Raw genomic sequence first — 15,124 nt, 5'->3', positions numbered from 1 at the left:
TCATTTCTTAACTGTGAATTTCAAATTTGTGTTTTCCTCACACTTTTATATCTTACAAATTTATGTAAATCTTTGCCATTTATCAGAATTTTACTAAACCAGTTCTTTCCACCTACAAGCTGTACAATAACCTAATGAATGGCCTCAGTGACTCCATTCAGTATAAACTAGGAATGAGTGACAGGAGTAATTATCCTACAAGGACACAATGTTCTCATCAATTTTCCTTAAATCTATCACTAGAATAACTGACATTGAAGTAATTAATCCTCTCTTTCTTTGATAAATCAATGTCGTATATGTTGGCAACATCAGTTAGTAGCCCTATGACTTCTGTATTTGTCTCAACGACTGGTGGCAGGTTGTTATATTGCTTTATTATGTAAGCCACATTTCATAGGTGTGCATGACAACAGTTCTATACTAAACAGGCATACTGCCGGTCACACTTACAGCTGAAAACTCCTATACACAAGCATACACAGACTGGAAACTTGACCTTAAATTATTTTTCACTTAGATTGCAAAAGAGCTCTTAGGTAATTACAAGTCAGAAATACAAAGTAAAATTTGAATCTGATCCTGTGACTTCCTTTGGAAGTTTTTGTCCTCTTTAGCTTGGATCCAGAGAACATCAAGTAAGGGTGCGGTTCTCTCGGTATTTATAAAAATTTACTGCTATACCAGTACACAGTTGTCTATCTAGTTTGTGCAACAATGAGTCTGTGCCCTTGACCATTTCTCTCTGGATAGATCAATCGGTATCTTGACTGACTCACATAATTTTTTCTTCAAAACTTGCTGTTTTGTGGATAAGAAATTTGACAGGAAAGCAATCCCTTCATTCTTTTCTTCACTCATTTCTCACTCACATAAGCACTCACATTTTTCTTTTCTGTTGACTCTGGTATAATTTGTTCTGCAATCACCTGTGAATTTGTGATAAATTTTATCAGTAGGCTTAAAGGTGTTTAACCTTATAGACACTTAAAGAGAAGATAGCAAGGTGAAAGATGAGTAGATATTTTGATAAGTATATAGGTATATAAGATAATGAGAAATACTTGTTTGCATATATTTTAATACTATGTATTTTGTTTCATGTAACTTTTTATTTAATTGAGGAGATAGTTGAGAATACTGGGGGAAAAAAAAACATTGACTTTGAAGTCACACAAATCTAAGTGCCATCTCCAGCTCTGCCAATTGGTTTTATGACCTTGAGTGATTATCTAAAATAACCACACCTTAGTTCCCTCCATGAAAAAGGAGAATAAAAAACATATGAAAGTTGGTTTTTATATTCAAAGGAGTAATAAGATAGTCTGTAAAACCTACCATAATATCTGGCATATAAGTAATAATTGTATCAACTTATCTATATCATATACACATACAAACTACATACACACATTTAAAATAATATTTTGAGGATTAGGTCATTAAAATTAATGAAAACATGAACCTGAGAATATCTGCTTATTAGTTGATTCCAAAAGAACATGCAATGTCTGTAAATTTAGATCTCAAAAAAATTTTAAATCTGATTTACCTTTTTTGTTGAAATCATTAAGATGGAAGCATATCACTTTAAAAATGTCAGTGGCTCAGTCATGTCTGACTCTTTGCAACCCCATGGACTGTAGCCTTGTTCATGGAATTCTCCAGGCAAGAATATTGGAATGGGTAGCCATTCTCTTCTCCAGAGGATCTTTACGACCCAGGGATAGAACCTGGAGCAGATTCTTTACTGTCTGAGCCGCCAGGGAAGCCCCATCATTTTTAAATGGTAAACAAACTTCTCTCTGCTGCAGATGCACACAAGAGGTGGGTAGGATTTGAACAAGCAGAGGGGAAGGTGGAGAGCACTTGACTCAAGGGAGATTACAAGGGAAGGTCTGGAAGTGGGGGTGACCATGAGCAGTCTGAGTGGTGAGATGATCCTAGTGACAAAAGCCCAGATAAATAAATCCTTGCAGAGGACAGAACCAACTTGCCTAATGCTCTAAGTGACAAAAAGAAACATTTATTCAATACTCACTGATTGCCTGGGCTGGCAAAAGCACAGAAAAAGCCTCCTCTTTATGGAGCTTGATTTTAATAAGTGTGGTGTTAATTTTAGATTTCTGGAAAAACTTACCACAAACTTAATCACTTAATACTAAATACATTCACTATCTAACAGTTTCCATAGATCGGGAGGTCAGGCTCTGTTTAAACTTCATACTCATCTCTCTGCTCTGGGTCTCAGAACGCTGCATAGCAGGTGTCGGCTAGATTGTATTTTCATCTTGAGATTTAACTATGGAAAAATACACTTCCAGCTCTCTCAGCTTGTTGACAGAATTCACTGCTTTGCACTCATATGACTTAGGGCCTCACTTTCTGGGGCTTTTGACTGGAGGCTGCCCTGAGGTCCCCAAGGCCAGCTGTGGGTCCTGGCCGTGTGGGCTTCCTCCACATGACGGCCTACTTCATCAGACTCCAAGGAGAAACTCTCCCTTCAGGGAAGGCTCAGACCTTCTTGTAAAGGCTTTCATCTGTTACAACCAGGCTCATCCAGGATCAGTTAAGTTCAGTGGCTCAGTCACGTCCGACTCTTTGCGACCCGATGGACACAGCATGCCAGCCTTCCCTGTCCCAGAGCTTACTCAAACTCATGTCCATTGCATAGGTGATGCTATCCAACCATCTCATCCTCTGTTGTAACCTTCTCCTCCCGCCTTCAATCTTTCCCAGCATCAGGATCTTTTCCAATGAGTCGGTTGTTTGCATGAGGTGGCCAAAGGATTAGAGTTTCAGCTTCAGCATCAGTCCTTCCAATGAATACTCAGGACTGATTTCCTTTAGGATGGACTGGTTGGATCTCCTTGCAGTCCAAGGGACTTTTGAGAATCTTCTCCAGAAACACAGTTCAAAAGCATCAATTTTTCAGTGCTCAGCTTTCTTTATAATCCAACTCTCATATCCATACGTGACTACTGGAAAAACCATAACTTTGACTAGATGGACCTTTGTTGGTAAAGTAATGTCTCTGCTTTTTAATATGCTGTCTAGGTTGGTCACAGCTTTTCTTTTAAGGAGCAAGTGTCTTTTAATTTTATGGCTGCAGTCACCATCTACAGTGATTTTGGAGTCCAAAAAAATATTTCCACTGCTTTCCTTCTTGCTTGCTGAATTCCAGGCATGTGCAGTGCTCTAGGAATGTGCTCACTCTACCCTGTCTTGAAACTTTGCTCTTGATTTTGCCTTTACCTGTTCTTTCCCAGGAATCCAGCTCCCCTTTCCCCTCATATTAGTTCTGAACTGAAACACCACCAGCCTTCCTTGGGCACCATTTTTGTTGTTATTTTCTAATTTTGCCTCCTCTGCTCCTGATTTGTTTTTCACTTTAATATTTATCATTATCTAATATATATATATGTATGTTTTATAAATATATATATTTATAAAATTCAGCAAGCAAGAAGGAGAGTAGTGGAATATATCTACTTAAATATATAAATGTGTATAATATTAACACACACATATACAAATATATATATGTTTGTCTGAGTTATTGTCTGTACCTTCTCTGTGACATACAGAACCTTGCGTGGCCCCATGATTCTCCCCACTGCTGTTTATGACCTGTCAACCTGTATACTCCCTTCCCCCAGCATGTAGGTGAGACTTGTGCATGCTTCTGGCCAATAGAATATGGTCAAGACTCTTTAACACCTATTTATTGATTAAGTAACTATTGAGTGGACACTGACATTCCCTACTTGATAGCTGTTACTCACCAAAATGGAGGAGAGCAAGTTGCTGGAATTTTCACCTGACATAGAATTCTGAATTTTGAGTGACTTCAAATGACAAGCCATGGGTAGTCAGAAGTCCCTTGTTATACAAATAGCTGATTAAAATACATGCATTAGAAAGTGAAGAGAGGCTTAGCAGTTCTTAGTATCACATTTCATCAGTCTTCCTTTCTTTAAAGTAGCATTCAACTTTCTTTGGTGTTTGAGTTATCTATTTCTATATATAAAAAAGAACCCAAAACTTAATGGCTTAAAATAATGAAGATTTATTATTTCTCACAGTTCTGTGGTATTTCCACTGCTGCTTTAATGTAGACTTATTCATCAGATTATAGTCAGCTTAGGGGTCAACTGTGCTGGACATACACAGAGTCACATAAGGGGGCTCCATTTTGGCTGTTAGTGGGAACACCTTTATTTTCACTCCATGAGACCTCTCACTTAGACCAGGTTTTTAACATGGCAGTTTCAGGATCATGACAATGGAATCTGCCACACTTCTTGGAGCCCAGGATCTGAAACTCATAAAGTGTCATTCCTGCCATATTCCATGGGTCAAAGAACATCACCAGGCCAGTCACTGTTCAAGGAGTGGAAAAATAGACTCCATCTCTTGATTAGAAGAATAGTCAATTATAAAAGAGTATGCAGGGATTTATGGCCATTGTCCAGTCTACCACACATGGATTTTATATTATATACATTTATCTCACAATGATGATTACTATATCACAGGACATAGACATGTTTGTCTGAAGACATCTTAGTTGCTTTTTTCAGCTATACACCTGGCTTCATAATGAATGTACGGAATAAACTGCACCCAACTTTTAATCATGAAATACATGCTAGTCTACCATAAACTTACTTATGGATTTAAGGGGAAAAATAACACACATACACACACACACACACTGACTTATGAACATTCATAGTATACCGTTTTGACTAATCTATTTTAATATTATTCAAGCCTCAAATATTTTATCAACTATACAGAGTTTGCATTTATGAATTATAGCTCTATGTTTTAAATAATACTTTCTTCATATCAGTTCATAACTTTTTCCATTATATAGTATTTATTATGCACTAAATCATATAAAGTTGCTTTTAAAACAATAGAATTAAAGCCACCCACCTTAAAACTAAATGTTACAATACCAGTGAGGTTCATTAACACTGTGACCTGCTACCTGGGTGATCCTGCTACATTTTACTCTCCCACACATACCGCCATTGTTCTCCACTGTGTTTTTGCATTGCCATGCTTTTTTCCTAAATAAACTCCAATTTTTTCATATATTCTTAAATTTATCACTAAACAATATTTAATTTATTTAAAAACTTCTTGAGTATAATACAATGATACCATATTGTACATAGTTTCCTGCAAGTTCTTTTGATTTACTGAATATCTCCTTTGTAAAATGTATCCTTTTAGTTGCATGTGGTTGTAGATTATATACATTTTATATGACTATATCCAGTATCCATTCTCCAGTGATTGCTTCCAGCTTTTACAATGCTACAGTGAAAATCCATGTACACATCTAGTGAACATGAAATATATATAGTTTCTCTAGGGTTATACAGCTGGATATGGAATTGCTGGATTATAGGAAATGTAGCCTGATTTCATTCTTAAGAGAATGCAAATTTGTTTTCCAAAGTGATTTTAAAATTTACCACTGAGAGAGTATACATTCCCTCTCCAAAACTGAAATTGTCAGATATCTTAATTTTTGTTCATTTTGGAGATTAAATGATTTCTCATTATGTTCCTAATTACTATTCTTTTGCTTATTACTGAGGATGGCCATTATTCCATCTTTATTGGTTATTTACATTTTCTTTTCCAGTGATATGCACTTGTATATCATTACCCATTTCCCTCTTCAGTTGTTATTTAGTTCTTCTGCTTTTAAGAACTTGTATGTAGGATACCATTCCTTCATCACATTTGTTAAAAAGTGTTCCTTAGCTTGTAGTTTGTCTCTCTGCCCCTGTATTGAACTCAGATGGATTTTATTTCCATAGAGTGAAAGTGAAAGTGAAGTCGTTCAAGTCGTGTCCAATTCTTTGTGACCCTGTGGACTGTAGTCTGCCAGGCCCCTCCATCTATGGGATTTCTCAGGCAGGAATACTGGAATTGGTTGCCCATATAATTGTATACTACAAATCATTCATTATTACTAATTCAGATAAATATATACTTTTCCCCATACATAGTGCTAAATATATCCAGCTACAGTTCTTGCTGTAAGTACTAGCCTAAGTCTATGTGAATCTTATCTATAATTATGAAAAAATATAAAAACTAACATATAATGTGAACTTTAATTCCACAATCATGACTTCTTTATCAATGTTTATTGCCTAGTCAGCAAATTTGGAAAACTCAGCAGTGGCCACAGGACTGGAAAAGGTCAGTTTTCATTCCAATCCCTAAGAAAGGCAATCCCAAAGAATGCTCAAACTACCACACAGTTTCACTCATCTCACACGCTAGTAAAGAAATACTCAAAATTCTCCAAGCCAGGCTTCAGCAATATGTGAACCATGAACTTCCAGATGTTCAAGCTGGTTTTAAAAAAGGCAGAGGAACCAGAGATCAAATTGCCAACATACGCTGGATCATCGAAAAAGCAAGAGAGTTCCAAAAAAACATCTATTTCTGCTTTATTGACTATGCCAAAGCCTTCGATTGTGTGGATCACAATACACTGTGGAAAATTCTGAAAGAGATGGGAATACCAGACCACCTGACCTGCCTCTTGAGAAACCTGTATACAAGTGATGAAGCAAGAGTTAGAACTGGACATGGGACAACAGACTGGTTCCAAATAGGGAAAGGAGTACGTCAAGGCTGTATATTGTCACCCTGCTTATTTAACTTATATGCAGGGTACATCATGAGAAACGCTAGGCTGGAAGAAGCACAAGCTGGAATCAAGATTGCCAGGAGAAATATCAATAACCTCAGATATACAGATGACACCACCCTTATGGCAGAAAGTGAAGAAGAACTAAAGAGCCTCCTGATGTAAGTGAAAGCGGAGAGTGAAAAAGTTGGCTTAAAGCTTAAAATTCAGAAAACTAAGATCATGGCATCCAGTCCCATCACTTCATGGCAAATAGATGGGGAAACAGTGGAAACAGAGGCTGACTTTATTTTTTGGGCTCCAAAATCATTGTGGATGGTGATTGCAGTCATGCAATTAAAAGATGCTTGCTCCCTGGAAGGAAAGTTATGACCAACCTAGACAGCATATTAAAAAGCAGAGACATTACTTTGCCAACAAAAGTCCATCTAGTCAAGGCTATGGTTTTTCCAGTAGTCATGTGTGGATGTGAGAATTGTACTATAAAGAAAGCTGAGCGCCGAAGAATTGATTCTTTTGAACTGTGGTGTTGGAGAAGACTCTTGAAAGTCCCTTGGACTGCAAGGAGATCCAACCAGTGCATCCTAAAGGAGATCAGTCCTGGGTGTTCATTGGAAGGACTGATGCTGAAGCTGAAACTCCAATACTTTGGCCACCTGATGTGGAGAGCTGACTCACTTGTAAAGGCCCTGATGCTGGGAAAGATTGAGGGCAGGAGGAGAAGGGGATGACAGAGGATGAGATGGTTGGATGGCATCACCAACACAATGGACGTGGGTTTGGGTGGACTCTGGGAGTTGGTGATGGACAGGGAGGCCTGGTGTGCTGTGGTTCATGGGGTCGCAAATCATTGGACACAACTAAGTGACTGAACTGAACTGACTGAAGTTTTAAATACATCTATCAGAATTTCTTGTATCCTATTTTAGGAGAGAGTACTCAAACTTAAATTTAATTCAAAATCTTTACATCATAGCAAAACTGCTAAAATGTACTGGAATGCTTCTGTATCTATGATGCTATGTTACAGAGAATAGGCGGCTTCTATTAAACAACCCAGTTATTAGGCATTACTTTCTGTTCAGTAGCTATTTATCCTTGAGCTTCCCTGGTAGCTTAGTCAGTAAAGAATCTGCCTGCGGTGCAGGAGACCCGGGTTCGATCCCTGGGTCAGGAAGATCCCCAGGAGAAGGAAATGGCAACACACTCAAGTATACTTGCCTGGAAAATCCTGTGGACAGAGTAGCCTGGAGGGCTATAGTCCATGGGGTTCCAAGAGTTGGACACAACTTAGTGACTAAACCACTACTAGCTATTTATCCAGAAGGTGAATGTAAGCCGCTTCACCAACCAGATCACAGTTCCAGAAAGTAAAACCTTGCGTACTCTGTGAAATAAGAAATTTGAAAACTACTTATATGTGACATATAAGAGAATATATTTTATAGGACATAAGAGAGTTTTATTTTGAGGAAAATATGCAATAGCCACAGAATAGAATACAGTAAACACACATTGATATTATTAGCAAATTTCCTTTAGATTTTTTAATGTGTTCATACAATAAACTTTGACTGTGTGGATCACAACAAACTGGAAAATTCTTCAAGAGATGGGAATACCAGACCACCTGACCTGCCTCCTGAGAAATCTGTATGCAGGCCAGGAAGGAACAGTTAGAACTGGACAGGGAACAGCAGACTGGTTCAAAATCGGGAAAGGAGTACGTCAAGGCTGTATGTTGTCACCCTGCTTATTTAACTTATATGCAGAGTACATCATGAGAAACGCTGGGCTGGAGGAAGCACAAGCTGGAATCAAGATTGCCAGGAGAAATAGCAATAATGTCAGACATGCAGTTGGATGACACCACCCTTATGGCAGAAAGCAAAGAGCTAAAGAGCCTCTTGATGAAAGTGAAAGAGGAGAGTGAAAAAGTTGGCTTAAAGCTTAAAATTCAGAAAACTAAGATCATGGCATCCAGTCCCATCACTTCATGGCAAATAGATGGGGAAGCAATGAAAACAGTGACAGACTTTATTTTTGGGGGGCTCTAAAGTCATTACAGGTGATGACTGCAGCCATGAAATTAAAAGATGCTTGCTCCTTGGAAGAAAAGCTATGACCAACCTAGACAGCATATTAAAATTAGAGACATTACTTTGCCAACCAAGGTCTGTCAAGTCAAACCTATGGTTTTTCCAGTAGTCATGTATGGATGAGAGAGTTGGACTATAAAGAAAGCTGAGCGCCAAAAAATTGATGATTTTGAACTGTGGTGTTGGAGAAGACTCTTGAGAGTCCCTTGGACTGCAAGGAGATCCAACCAGTCCATCCTAAAGGAGATCAGTTCTGAATATTCATTGGAAGGACTGATGCTGAAGCTGAAACTCCAGTCCTTTGGCCACCTGATGCAAACACCCGACTCATTGGAAAAGACCCTGATGCTGGGAAAGATTGAAGGTGGGAGGAGAAAGGGATGACAGAGGATGAGATGGTTGGATGGCATCACCAACTCAATGGACATGAGTTTGAGTAAGCCCCTGGAGTTGGTGATGGACAGGAAGGCCTGGCATGCTGCAGTCCATGGGGTCGCAAAGAGTCAGACACGACTGACTGACTGAACTGAACTGATAATAAACCTTTCCATTCTTCTGTCTTCACCTCTAATTCAGATTAAGTATTACTGCCACTTTCTTTTGACATGTTTTTATTCTTTCATTTTCCCTTATATTCCTTGTATATTTAGCATCTAAAGATATGCATATTTCAAGGAATATTATCACACACAAATAGCAAATATTCTGCTCCAGATCCTATGCAGAGAGCTTTATGTGTGAAACCGCATTCACAGTGCATATGTATCTCTAATGTCCATTCATTTACAGTTCTATCAGAGTACTTAAAAAATAATTAATGCATTGAATGCAGAGCAGGCTAAGTAGCAAGTGAAAATAAACTGATTAGGATGTGTTTTATATATATATATATATATATATATAAACACCTTTAAAAAAAGATGTTCTGTGTTTTTTCTAGAAATAATTTCTTTTTCTTTCTACAAAATACTTAGTAAACAAAATAATATTAAAATATGCTACTGTTCTTTTGTTTTATGATAGGAGGAAGAGACATTTGACACTGGATTGTAGATGAGCACACTAAAATTCCTGAAATTTACTGCCCCTTGTGTGGGATTTCAAAATAAATTTTGAATCTACATATGAGAAAATGTTAATCTATAAGAGTTTTCTATCTATCATCTTATTCTATAAAGATGCTTAAAAATTAAGAGGTATAAATATATCTTATATTTTACCCACCCATCCCTTTTCTCTTAGGCTTTTATTTAAGAAGTATAAGCATGGACATCTAACAAGTATGGTTGCTTTTGCAAATACTATAGCTTCAAGGACATTTTCACCATCAAGCACTTTTTACCCATCTTTTAATATTATGTATATTATGAAGAACACTATTAATAATTTTATGTATTTCTGTTAACTTATACTCAAATCATCAGAGCATACATTCTTTAAGGAGAATTTTACCTAAGAATATATTGAGTTTTTTAGAAAATGTATTTTAAAGTGCATTTCTCTCTGTATCGTTTTCGTTTGTTTACTTGGTCTTCATTTTCTTTCTGCTTAACTTTTCTTGTTTGAAAATAAGAGTGCCCAAAATAGATTAACCACAAGAGCAAATATGTTGAATTTTTTTCAGTATCACAAACTTTGGAATACTGAGTGACTTCTAAAATGGATATCATCTCTCTTAATTATATTGCTTAGATAAAAACAGAAGTTTAGGAGTGTTAGAAGTCTAGCGCTCTGCATCGCCCCTCCCTCGTTCAGTGGAACCAGCTTCTGTCCTGGTGAGTCACATAACTCTACATTTTTCATGGCTATCCTTTTACCTGCCTTATTTGTGGGCGTAACCTACCAATGTCAGCATAGTGAATTACGAGCAGCAGCTTAAGGTAAACATCATTTACTCATAAGAAATTATTTCCACATCACCTTGGTTTTTGACTTGGCATTAAGAAAAAAGAAAAAAAAAAGAAATCCCGTCCCTTTTTATAATCACCTGTCATACATTTGAAATAACAAAGAGCCTCGAATTCTGCCTTCTCTAGCCTGAGTGTGCCATGCGCTGTGCTGTGATTTATGACCTGAGCATCCGACACCCTCCATGCACTAACAAGATTGCCCACTGCATTTGAAATATACCGCCCCCCCCCCCATGAAAGCAAACACAGCCTTGTGGTATAAAGCCTTGTCTGCATGCAAGGAATTAAACACATACAAGTTCTAATTTTTAGTCTTTCTTTTGGCGTTGCCTTTAAGAATGGCTAAAATAAGATCCGTAGGTGAACAGGATTTCATATACTAGATGAGGGCTCTAAGGGGAATCCTGACCCCAAGAAAAAGGTGCAGGGAAATTTGGCAGAATGTCAACATGGTTTCCACTAGTACATGACAGGGACTCATTATGGGCTTGCTGTTGCCTGTGAGCTGGTTTCACTACCATCAACTAAGAGGCCAGAATGCCTGGTTCCAGATGCTCTTGCCAATTGACCGTAAAATTGCTATGCATTTCTGGCCAAAACTGAGATTTTAAAAACTCCCCTCCCCCCTCCCCTCAACACCCTAACCCCCAATTCCCTCTAAAAAGCTGCTCATTATTCTTCCTTTGCCCCCTGATCTCAGCAAAAGAAATACTTCTGGAATCAATTAGAAATGTCTGCCCTTGATGAGGTTTGCACGTGAGTTTGGAGTTGTGAGGCTTTGATAGTGGCAGCCAACAGCTGCAGTTTCAGGTGGTAAAATCTAAGAAGGAATTTTCCAGGGTTTATTTACCATCATAAAAATTTTAAAAATAGGCAAGACACGTTAGGAGACCGACTCCTATGCCTTTGAAAGTGAAGTTAAATTTGGATCTTATATTTGTTTTACCCACAATGAGCAAGATGGAGCTCCGATTGGGGGTATCTTTTTCATTCCTTTAATAGATTGTGCCAAATGATTTTAAATTCTGGAGATGGGGATCTCCTTTCTGAAGGTAATAGTAAAAGAACATCTGTTATTTCTTCTGTCATATTAATTGTTTGACAAGTAAAGATAGTTGAGGTTAATGGAAATCAGAACCCACATTCTGAGTATAAGGTGAATTGGTGTAATACATTTGCCTACTCTTTTTCTCTCTAGCTATATGTGTATATAAATTATTTAATTAAAAAAAACTGCAATAAGAACTTTTTCCTTTGTAAATATAGTTATTTGGTAAGTTTTTCTTAGTTCTTATTTGATAAGATACTATCAGCTTCTTTTTTTTATTTATGTGTTCAACTAAAACACATCAGCTATATGAGCATGAAAATGAGATGATGTTTCTAAAACCAAACTAAAAGGCATAGGAACACAGGTATCCAGACTGTCACCTGGCACAGTCCTTTTCTTTCCTTGAGTACATGACATGCTTCCTGGAAGCCTGCTTTTGTTTCTCCCGCTGGCTAAAAAGCAGAAACAATTTCAGGCACTAAAATTTTCAATCATGCCTTTAAGAAATGCTATCAAACTTTTGTTTTCCTCTATGGTGGTGGTGGTGGTGATAGTTTAGTTACTAGGTTGTGTCTGCCTCTTTGCAACCCCATGGACTGTAGCCCTCCCGGCTCCTTTGTCCATGGGATTTCCCAGGCAAGAATAGTGTTATGGGTTGCCATTTCATTTTCCTCAGAGAATCACCATTAAATACAGAATTTTAGTTCCCAGAACAACCTAGTCTATAGTTAAATGGAACTGTAAGCACCTGTTATTTCCTCTTAATGTAATGTGGTTTCTATTTATATAATGATGGTGGGGTTTGAGAAGGAATTTTATGTCTATTTCTCTGATAGTATCTTCATATTTAAAGGCAATAGAGATAAGTTTAAATTTAAATTTTTATGAGAACTCTCTCCACATGTGTAGACATCTGCCTACCAACCATTCTGGTTTCTAGGTTGAAATATATTAGTTAGTAGAACTAAATGAATAAATGACTGAATTATCAAGTGTACCTAAAATATCATACAATTTTATTATACTTGTAGAATAACTTTAGTTTTTCAGTAGGCTGAAAAACAGTTACATAGAATACCTAATGTCACATGTATGACACAATGTAATGAAGGTAAAAAAGATACATATATTTTGCCTAATAGTTTCCTGGGTAAATTAGCATATCAACAACAACAATAACAAAAAGAAACAAGGCTGAACAACTTAATTACCATCTTTCAAAAACAATGCCTCATTCCTTCTCAACATCCTCCATATGCTCTTCATGTTATTGGTAAGCCAAACTTCCTTTTATTGAGCAAAATAAAATAAAACAAAAACCCTATATGTAGTCTTTAACAACGTTCTAAAAGTTACTTCCCTGTGATCAACTTGTTACAGAAAGGAAAAGGTGACTAATTTATTCCTTTTCTCTGAGATGAAATGTCCCATGCACCACCTTTTTCTAAATATGTTCAAATCTAAAAGCAAAATCCAGCTATTTGGTAGTTAACCCATTGACAGTTGAAACATTCTCTTCAAGGAAGAAGAAAACTTTCAAATAGGAGGCTTCCTTGAAGGGATCAGATAAGACTGCAAACCTGGTAATAACCGTTTGGACATGCAATCTCAGAAAAGCACTGTAGCTGATGGAGGATTATCACCTGACACCCTTGCTTATGATTCCTAAGTTTGCTTTCTCAGTGGTATTCTCTTTATGCTTACATAAAGGATCCAGAAATCAGCTGATACAGATTAAAAACTATATGAATTTTCAAGAGTTTACACTGTATTTCACACTATTTCTTCCAAAATTAAGTACTTAATTAGGCATGTAAGGAATTTGATCTAGGTGCAGCATAGGAGGGTACTCTGTTTTAAACTGTGTTTGGTTATGACAGTGTCTGACACTGGCTCAGCCTGGCTTTGTACAAGCATTTAAAATACTGTGATGAGATGGAGAAAAAATGGCATCAGATTCCAGACTCATGGCTGTTATGAATTAACAAGGTGAGCAAAGTCCATTAGTTCTTAGTTTCACTATCTCTAAAGTCAAGGGAATGAAGTCCATTTCTAAAGTTACTTCAATGTTAAAGGTTTCAAACTGTGTACTTTAAAAAGAAAAGCAGATAAAATAGATGCTATTGTTTTACATTCATAAGATTAATTCACTAATAAGAATGGGATTCTGAGGAATCTTTGGGAAGCGAAGAACTGAGTTTATGAGATTTTTCTGTGCATGATATGTGAGAACATAAGAGATAGGGCAGAGAAAATAATAATCTGAATTGTGCTTTGTGAGAATTTAACTGCACCTACATATAATCACGACTGTGCCCTTTTCAACCTACAAAATCACTCCAAATGAATGCCCATTCAAAATAGATTTCAAAAGTTTGCTTGTTGTAAATCCATTTCCCAGACAAGGTACCTTACTGATGAAGATAGAGCTCGGAAGGTTTCCAAGCCACTAGAAATGGATCAAGTCATTGGATTGTAACCTGTAACAAATTTGTGAATGGGAGAACACTGGTTATTGAAATGCTAAAATCAGTACCAATGATATAAACTTACAAGTCTTTAGGGCTCTCTGAGAAAGGCTGAGTCAAAAAACTGATAATAATTGTGCATAGAGAGTGTTACCAACATTCAGCAAAATTCTTATTGTCATTGTGCCTAGAGAAAAAGCAACCAGAGTAATATATTCCTTCCATTTTGTTCTCCTAAAGTGTTAATTATAATTCACTGAGGTGTCACTCACAGAAAAAAGTCTCAAGGTGAGGCACACGAGTGGTTTACAATAAGCACATGGAAGTGTTTAATCAAAATACATTAGGTAGACAATTTAGAAAAACTTTGTTTGCTCTTCCATTATTTTGTTAGTGATGTATGTAAATCGCAGTGCAAAAAAATTTTCCTCAGCTTGCTGAATACTCTTCAGATGATTGCTGAAGGCTATGGATAATTTTTCATTAGATTTACATTACTTTAAAACCAACAAGAAAACTAAGATCATGGCATCTCATCCCATCACTTCATGGCAAATAGATGGGGAAGCAATGGAGACAGTGACAGAATTTATTGTTGGAGGCTCCAGAATCACTACAGGTGGTGACCGCAACCATGAAATTAAAAGACACTGGCTCCTTGGAAGAAATGCTATGACCAACCTAGATAGCATATTAAAAAGCAGAGACATTAGTTTACCAACAAAGGTCCATCTAGTCAAAGCTATGGTTTTTCCAGTAGTCATGTATGGATATGAGAGTTGGACTATAAATAAAGCTGAGCGCCGAAGAATTAATGCTTTTGAACTGTGGCCTTGGAGAAGATTCTTGAGAGTCCCTTGGACTGCAAGGAGATCCAACCAGTCCATCCTAAAGGAAATCAGTCCTGA

At 37.1% G+C, this 15,124-nt stretch overlaps 1 protein-coding gene across 3 annotated transcripts in view; it reads left to right on the top strand.

The window, feature by feature from the left end:
* The window catches only part of AGMO (alkylglycerol monooxygenase), a 373,859-nt gene that overhangs the window by 209,362 nt on the left and 149,373 nt on the right, over window positions 1-15,124 (top strand). Inside the window, exon 13 of one of the 3 annotated variants that reach the window (XM_043462758.1) lies at window positions 9,811-9,916. The exons of the other annotated variants lie outside the window; for them this stretch is intronic. Coding sequence (XP_043318693.1) covers window positions 9,811-9,840 — 30 coding nt within the window. The 3' untranslated portion in view covers window positions 9,841-9,916. Of the gene's footprint in view, window positions 1-9,810; window positions 9,917-15,124 lie in introns of those variants that run through there. 3 annotated transcript variants of the gene reach the window in all.

The sequence above is a fragment of the Cervus canadensis genome, chromosome 3 (genome assembly GCF_019320065.1).
Source record: "Cervus canadensis isolate Bull #8, Minnesota chromosome 3, ASM1932006v1, whole genome shotgun sequence".
Lineage (NCBI taxonomy): Eukaryota > Metazoa > Chordata > Mammalia > Artiodactyla > Cervidae > Cervus > Cervus canadensis.
Note: the sequence above shows the minus strand (reverse complement) of the source record. Positions and strands in the feature narration are given on the sequence as shown.